We start from the raw sequence: 9,218 nt of genomic DNA, 5'->3' as shown, positions 1-9,218 counted from the left end.
TTAGTGCATTTGGAGTTGCGTACCCTTACTTGCGCTAATTTGTCAATGTTATGCATTACGAGTATGAACGCCTCCGTAGTGTCATTACACATTACCATTGTTAGCGTATTTAGCTACCGTGCTGGAGGGGGGGGGTGAAAATAAATATCTTACATAATATTTATTTCATATTATACTGAAACGCAGGAGTGATCACCTTGCTTTCATCTTAGTAACGATCAAGATAACACTGCGTCAATACGATGTAGTGCCCTATGCACCATCGTGTGCGGATAAGGGTTAGGAGTCCTTCGCGGATGTCTCTGCCCAACCATTAAGGTACCTACCCAGCTAATATTTTAATTTGTAAACAAGAATTGTCTATGGTTGCACCTTTCAAATTTGACGTTTAAGAGTCTATGGCCAGCGCACAAGTAAAGATGGCGAACAACCCGGTGACAGGAGAGCTGCTGTCCTTCCAGGAGTATTCGCCCGTGCACAGCCACCACGGGCGCGACGGCAGCGCGCGGCTGGACGTGGAGGCCGTGCACGCCTCCGGGCACCCCTCGGCGCCGCGCGTGGACTCGCTCAGCGACCTGAGGAGCGACATGCAGGGCTCCAAGTTCTCGCCAGTCGATGACGGGGCACCGTCGGCGCCAGGTTTGTGCACGCGAAAGGCTCGTCATTTTGTGAATTTATCATGTTTTTTCCTACTCAATTGTATATTTCGTTATTTTACACGATACTGATTGATTATTTAATGAAATTTGTACTAACTAACAATGTTTTGAACGTCACGATCATGGCTTCTTATTGACACGTATTTACAACAACAATCAACAATGTTTCTGTCACGCCTCGTGTGATTGATATTAAGGGGTATGGAGTAAGCTTGTTTAAACTTTAAAAACGATCTCCTGATATTTTTTTTTATATATGACGTTGTTGAAAGGGGTGAGCGATATATTGGATATTTTTTTAATTTTTAGAACACAAAATATTTTTATATGTATTTTTTTAACTTCTTAATAAAAACCCTTATCCGCATCCCAATGGTGCATAGGGCTCTGCTTCATATAAACGCAGTGTTATCTTGATCGTTTTACACATGAAGGAAAGGTGATCAGCCCTCCGCTTCAGGTACCAGTCCATGGTAATATTGAATAAATATTAAAGTGAAAAATCACTTCTATTCATTATCACCCCCCTCTGGAAATCGAACCCGGGACCACCAGTACGGTAGCCGAGCGTGCTGACCATTACACTACGGAGGCGGACATTTATATACATATTATAAACATATTTATTAGGTACTTTTCAAACTTATTTGCATGTTTAGCCATGTAATGCCGTTTAATGTTATACTTTTTCAAGATAGAAACAGAATCATTGCATATCAGGCATGTTGGCTTTGTTTTAAATTCTACAAAAAAATATTTTAATGCCTATCTGTTTTAAAAACTCGGCAGTTCTTCTGTTACTCTTCTCTTCTTTAGTCCAACGTCTTTACTACGTGACGCCATTATATGGGTCTTGAAATTGTCAGGATAGTGAAATAATTCAATATATGGGATATGATACGAACAACGAACGATGGAATTTTCTTTTTATGTATCAATTTTAAATCACACAGATTTTTTGAGTCTACTAAGTTGTATTTTATTAACAAAAACACATAAAAAATTATATTGTGACAATTGTTTCGCCTTGTTAGGGCATTATCAAACGAATGCGAATGCGACTCAAAAAATCTGTGTTTGATTTAAAATTAATACATAAATTAAAATGGAGTTCTACAAATTAAACGCCTAATCAATAAATAAATGAATGTTCTTTTGGTGGTTTTGTAAAGATCTTAAGGAAAAAGTGTGATTTGCTCCGCGGGCCGCAAGTAGACACCCGGCGGGCCGCGGGTTGGCCACCCTCGCTCTACAACTTGATTTTTATCTTTAATAACAGGTCGCTTTGAATATAAACTGTTTATATTCAAACCCGTTGATGGAAGCATCTGTAGCTTCCAAAACTAGTTGTAACAATATAATATCCAAGTGGTAAAAAACAAGTGTATTATTTATAAACCACATTTTGAGTGTGTCCAAATACTTGTTCACAAATCTGGATTATCCCCAATTATAGGAGTTATTTTTCATTTTAATTTGACATGGAAGTCTGGGAATTTACGGGGATTACGACCTTATTTATAATTTTATCATGTCATGCCACAAAGTGAATTCTGAAACAAATATCAGGACGATTTTATTGTGGTTTTGTTTCTAAATATGTATGGTACAATATTTGTTTTTTAATTTTTTTTTAGTTAAAAACCACAACTTCTGGACCATAGAATACTACCAGAAGTACTTTGACGTGAACACGGAAGATGTCATCCAGAGGATCGTGTCGTCCGTCATGCCGCAGAAGGCGGGCATGGGCTACTTTGACCAGACCATCCGAACCAAGCCCGATATGTACGGACCGTTCTGGATATCAACCACGCTGGTAAGAATATCAAATTTAAAAGAAAAACATAGAGTTTAAGCGGCATTTTGTAGTGCATATAAAAATAGAAAAAAAAAACTCACTGCCCAGATACAGTTTTGTTCGCGGAAACTCACTCTCGGACGGATTAACCCTTCCCTTACGATACTAAAAACTTCCGCACGCTCCGGTGATATGTATATTGTCTTCTTCTAACCCTTGTCCGCACCCAATGGTGCATAGGGCACTGCATCATAGCGACGCAGTGTTATCTTGATCGTTAATTGCATGAAAGCAAGGTGATCGGCCCTGCGCTTCTTGTACCAGTCCAGGGTGATATTAAATAAATATGAGAGTGAAAATCGGCCATATCTATTTTGACCCCCCTGGGAATCGAACCTGGGACCTCCAGCACGGTAGCCGAATGCGCTGACCACTGCGCTACGGAGGTGGAAGTATTTTGTACACCATATGAATTGTAAATACCACTGTTTCTTAAAATCTACTGTGACACGTGTTTCGATGCATTCCGCATCATTTTCGAACACATACGGTGTTTGACAACGATCTGGAATACATCAAAACACATCGCTCAATCCTTTCAAGAACGTCATAAATCAAAAAACTTGATTTTCAGGAGAACGTTTTTAAAGTTGAAAAATATAATACAATATATTAAAAATAAATATCAAGCCACTTATTGAATTTTTTACTGAGCAACAGATTTTTTTAGGTAAAACCTGAAGGTTTTTTCTCCATTTGAAAAATATAAATTATTTTTAAAAAATTAACCAAACAATACCTTTTCTTCAAAGTGCAAAAACAACACTTTCTGCCCTGTAGCGGGTAAATATTAAGTTAAAAATATGTCGCTGGGATATAGTAAATTTTTGGGCATTCCGAAAACATGCACAACTGAAAATTAACGATTTTTGATTTATGACGTTCTTGAAAGGAGTGAGCGACTTGTCACAGTAGATTTTAAGAAATAGTGGTAATTTACTAAGTAAAACTTAAATTAAAAATGGATAGATTTTACCACAAAGTGACTGTCGAATCAATTAATGAAAGATGACATCTCCTTCGCCATTCTAGTCTGTTTTCCGAAACCCTCTTCAGCTCATCATACATCGAGCAGCCCAGTACATTTTATACATAGTAGTAATAACGTTTTGGAGGTCCCGGGTTCGATTCCCAAGGGGGGTAAAAATAAATTTAAGTAATTTTTTCACTGTAATATTTATTCAATATTACCATGGACTGGTACCTGAAGCGGAGGGCTGATCACCTTTCTCTCATGTGTAAACGATCAAGATAACACTGCATTTATATGACGCAGTGCCCTATGCACCATTGGGGTGCGGTAAGGGTTTAAAAAAAAGAAAAAAGTAATAACGAGGTAAGATTTTAATTAAAAATGCATTAAAGTAAGCGGTGCCCTGTGCAAATATGCCCTTTATAGTAATGAGCTATTGGTTCTGTTGCAGATCTTCACGATAGCCATCAGTGGCAACATTGTCGGGTACCTGCAGCACGCCAGCGGGAGCTACCGCTGGCGGTACGACTTCCACCTGGTGTCGTACGCGGCCAGCGCCATCTTCTGCTACACCTGCCTCGTGCCGCTCGCGCTCTGGGCCGCGCTCCGCTGGACCGCGCGCGAGGGCGAGGCGCAGATAGCGGCCGAGGAGGTGAGAGGACTATATGGATTTATCTCGCAATGCCGTCGCTAGATATCACGCACGGCATTACCGATAGAGCAAGATATCAGATAAAAAAATAATATTGGAGTTCGTGGGTATACTGGCAAAAAACGTGGACTCTAAAATTCCCGTTATTTAAAGCTTTTAACCTGAATAAAATTCAATTAAACCTAATTCAAACCCTTATCCGCACCCCAATGGTGCATAGGGCACTGCATCATATAAACGCAGTGTTATCTTGATCGTAAGCACATGAGGAAAGGTGATCAGCCCTCCGCTTCAGGTACCAGTCCAGGGTAGTATTGAATAAATATTAGAGTGAAAAAATCACTTATATTCATTTGACCCCCCCCTGGGAATCGAACCCGGAACCTCCAGAACGGTAGCCGAGCGTGCTGACCATTACACTACGGAGGCGGAATAAAATACCCGCTATTAAACTTAAAGTTGAATTTAGTTTTTAAGTGTCGGGTTGTGGTACCGTGGTTAGTGTCGCGGACTTTCTAGTCAGAGTTTCTCGGTTCGAACCCACTCTACCACAATTTGTTACCTATTTGAGAAATAGAAATTACTCATCGGGAATATTATATATACAACTTATGTATGTAATATGTTTTGAAAAATAAAAATTTGTAATAATGAGCCGCTTAGGCTCTCAGAAACAGTATGAAATTGAAGTATTTTTGTAAATAATAAAAACACAAATATTTATTTTATTTAAAAAACAAAAAAATATATAATTTTTTGACATCTCATCAAAGATGAAGAAGAATATGGAAGTCTGGGCATTTACGGGGCTGACGACCGTCATAGGCTGGTTTAAGTGATCACTTTACACACGTGTAACATTCACCAATTCTACCCATTATTGACAACCACACTACTCAAATTCTTGGAAGTTCTATATACATGAACCAATTTAGAAACCTTGTTCTTGAATCACTAGAAATTCACTAGAGACATCTATTGGTGAGATTTAAAGAAGCTCTTTAGACCAGACTTCCATATTCTTCTTCATCTTTGATGAGATGTCAAAAAATTATATGAAAATAACTTCTGTAATTGGAGATAATCCAGATTTTGTGAACAAGTATTTGGACACACTCAAAATGTTGTAAATAAATTATCTGGTCAAATTATAAGCTTAATAATAAAAATGAAAATTGTATTTTCTGGCGTTTCTCATGTGTGTGATTATAATCCGGGATTCGGATCTCACATACTAATATAAGAGTTTCTGCTTAATAAAAAGCTTCTTTAAATCTCACCAATAGATGTCTCTAGTGAAGTTCTAGTGATTCAAGAACAAGTTTTCTAAATTGGTTCATATATATAGAACTTCCAAGAATTTGAGTAGTGTGGTTGTCAATAATGGGTAGAATTGGTGAATGTTACACGTGTGTAAAGTGATCACTTAAACCAGCCTATGACGGTCGTCAGCCCCGTAAATGCCCAGACTTCCATATTCTTCTTAATCTTTGATGAGATGTCATAAAATAATATGAAAATAACTCCTGTAATTGGAGATAATCCAGATTTTGTGAACAAGTATTTGGACACACTCAAAATGCTGTATACAAAATATAATTGTGTTGTGTGTTGTCTGTAGGACCGCCCCGCAACGCCCAGCATCATCTCCCTGCTGTGCGTGTACGGCTACTCTCTCTCCATCTACATCCCCGTGAGCGTGCTGTGGACCATCCAGGTGTCCTGGCTGCAGTGGCTGCTGGTGGCCACGGCCGCGCTGCTCTCGGGCTCCGTGCTCGTGCTGCTGCTGCTGCCCGCGCTCCGCCGCTCCAAGCACTCCCTGCCGCTCGTGGGGTGCATACTGGCCTGCCACCTGCTGCTGGCCGCCGGCTTCATGCTGTACTTCTTCCACGTGCCCAAGGCGGTGGCGGTGCCCGTGCCAGTGCCAACCTCACCCTGAATCTAATCACTCACCTTATTTCTAAATTAAAATGCCACTTCCTTTTAAAATCCACGCATTCCGTACCATTATCGAATCACAGTATTTGACTCTATCAATGTCACTTGACATAATTTTAACACATTGTTGTCGGGCAGTTTTATTCATCAACCCTGACCCTAATTATACTCTGCCAGTTCGCCTTTTGGCAAACTAAAACAGATTCTGCAAAATAAGGAGATTCCGCCTGTCTGAAAAGAAAATTGCACGAATCCTGCATACTGCCAGTGAACACATATGCACTAGAGACAATGGCTCTGACTCCCGGGAAGGTTTAACAGATTCTAATGTAATAGTTTTCGATTGAGTACTCTAATTTTTCTTTTATGTATATAATTTATTATAGTTTGAACGTTATTTACCAAAAAATACATTCCTCACTTTGAAGGTTTAGAATTGTAAATAAAAAAATAACCTCTTAGATAATAACCTAATAAAATAAAAATAAATCACTATATTCCTATAACTAAAATGTAACTTTGTTTTAAAATCACTATAATAATATATAATTTATAGTGATTTTAAAACAAAGTTACATTTTAATTATAAAATAAAAATACACAAAGTTAGTGCTTCAAATATAAATTACACTTTATTTCTTATTATAATACATTATATAGTGTATTTTTATCGTTATTTTCACATATTTACTGCTTAAAAATCACTATTTTATATATATATATATATATATATATATATATATATATATATATATATATATATATATATATATATATATATATATATACATACATATATACATACATACATACATACATACATACATATATATATATATAATACGTTATATAGTGTATTTTTATCGTTATTTTCACATATTTACTGCTTAAAAATCACTATTATATATATATATATATATATATATATATATATATATATATATATATATATATATATATATATATATATATATATATATATATATATATATATATATATATATATATATATATATATATATATATATATTTACATATTATTTTCACAAAATCACTGTTTAAAAATCACTAAATATCGCATTTTAATATGTTATATAGTGATTTTAAACGAAGTTATTATGTACGTTATTAAATGGAAAATAATACTTAATAAATATTGATTATGCAAATTATCACGGCTGTTCATATTTTAATTAGTCTTATCTTGGTTTGTAATTTTTCAGATAAAATCAACAATTTCATATGTAAGTGGCCTGATGTTCTAAAAGCCAATCATTTTGTACTATAAACTTTTTTTAAAATAAATTTTTACATTTTTGTGGCAATTTGTCTTCAAAACTTTACTCTGCCAATAAGGAAAATTAAAAAAGTCATGCTTTTTTCAGCATTTTTGTAAAATTTGGTATCTCGAATTTTAAATGAACAGATTTTTTGCTGTATTGCGTACAAATGTTTAAATAAATTTTACACAGTTATAAAATTATCTTTTTTTATTCGTTTGTAAAATTGTCCGTTCTTCATATAGCTAGTATTGTATTATCGACGACCGTTTGGCACTGAATTATTTTTATGAGTTACATATCGCTCACTCCTTTCAACAAAGTCATATATAAAAAAAACTTGATTTTTCAGGTGATTGTTTTTAAAGTTTAAAAATATAATAAAATGTATTAAATATCAAGACACTTATTGAACTTTTTACTGTGCAACAGATCTTTTTAGGTAAAACCTGAAGGTTTTTTCTCCATTTGAAAAGTATTTAGTATATTTAAAAAAGTAATCAAACAATACCTTTCCTTCAAAATGCAAAAACAACACTTTCTGCCCTGTAGCGGGTAAATATTAAGTTAAAAATATGCCGCTTTTGCTGGGATATAGTACATTTTTTGGGCATTCCGAAAACATGCACAACTGAAAATTGACAATTTTTGATATATCGCTTACTCCTTTCAAGAACGTCATAAATCAAAAAACTTGATTTTCCAGGAAATCGTTTTTAAAGTTTGAAAATAAAATGAAATGTATTAAAAATGAATATCAAGCCACTTATTGAACTTTTTACTGTGCAACAGATCTTTTGAGGTAAAACCTGAATATTTTTTCTCCATTTGAAAAATATTTAGTATATTTAAAAAAGTACCTTTCCTTCAAAATGCAAAAACAACACTTTCTGTACTGTAGCGGGTAAATATTAAGTTAAAAAATATGCCGCCTTTGCTGGGATATACTACATTTTCTGGGCATTCCGAAATCATGCATAACTGAAAATTGTCAATTTTTGATATATGACGTTGTTGATAAGCGATATGCAGTCAGAAAAAGGTTAAATGTATTATATTAGAAATTATTGCATTTTAAATATAATTGACTTTTCTTTAATGTTAAATTGTTATTGATGTAAATTTTAAAAATAAATTATTTATAAGAATTATCACGCGTTTTAATTATTTTTTTGCATGTGTAATTTTTTCACTCCTAACTACTATCACAGCTTAACTAACTAACCATCACCGCAGGGGTAGACGGAGAGAATAGAACGCCACACCAATCTGTCTTTGCAAACAATCTTCACCTATTCCACATTCATGCATCTCCTCATATATACCCGCTGATTATTCCGTCTCCTGACCTGACCACACTCTAGTATTTGAAATGCTTGATCACGCCAAGTTTTCCTCGGTCTTCCTCTGTTTCTATTACCAACAACATATATAAAATATATAAAACCCTTATCCGCACCCAATGGTGCATAGGGCACTGCGTCATATAAACGCAGTGTTATCTTGATCGTTTACACATGAAGGAAAGGTGATCAGCCTTCCGCTTCAGGTACCAATCCAGGGTCATATTGAATAAATATTACAGTGAAAAAATCACTTATATTTATTTTACCCCCCTTGGGAATCGAACCCGGGACCTCCAGAACGGTAGCCGAGCGTGCTGACCATTACACTACGGAGGCGGACAGACAGGACCAACAACATACACCTAATAAATTTGTTTTACTATTCTTTTTTTTCACTCTTTTGATTCACATACCAAAATCAACTCAATACACCTTTCTTAATTTTATCACCTTGCCTTCATATAATTGACGATCAACATAACATTACATCAATTCGACGCAGTACTCTA

General features: G+C 35.5%; 1 protein-coding gene across 1 annotated transcript; it reads left to right on the top strand.

Moving 5' to 3' along the window:
* Positions 1-407: 407 nt before the first annotated feature.
* LOC148303078 (protein YIPF2) lies at positions 408-6,596 on the top strand. The gene is made up of 4 exons (XM_088270583.1): positions 408-639; positions 2,297-2,478; positions 3,945-4,145; positions 5,767-6,596. Exons 1-4 carry the CDS (start codon positions 420-422, stop codon positions 6,082-6,084), a joined length of 921 nt encoding a protein of 306 aa, XP_088126709.1. The 5' UTR covers positions 408-419; the 3' UTR covers positions 6,085-6,596.
* Positions 6,597-9,218: the final 2,622 nt, after the last annotated feature.

The sequence above is a fragment of the Brachycentrus maculatus genome, unplaced genomic scaffold (genome assembly GCF_059751285.1).
Source record: "Brachycentrus maculatus isolate JH-2025_06_01 unplaced genomic scaffold, ASM5975128v1 h1tg000387l, whole genome shotgun sequence".
Classification (NCBI taxonomy): domain Eukaryota; kingdom Metazoa; phylum Arthropoda; class Insecta; order Trichoptera; family Brachycentridae; genus Brachycentrus; species Brachycentrus maculatus.
This window is presented reverse-complemented; position numbering and strand designations above follow the sequence as displayed.

Bases quoted from the DNA above. Each gene is read 5' to 3' on its own strand.
- LOC148303078 (XM_088270583.1), top strand. From the start codon at position 420: ATGGCGAACAACCCGGTGACAGGAGAGCTGCTGTCCTTCCAGGAGTAT. The intron at 640-2,296 runs GTTTGTGCACGC...ATTTTTTTTTAG, and splicing joins CGGGGCACCGTCGGCGCCAG to TTAAAAACCACAACTTCTGG. The intron at 2,479-3,944 runs GTAAGAATATCA...GTTCTGTTGCAG, and splicing joins TCTGGATATCAACCACGCTG to ATCTTCACGATAGCCATCAG.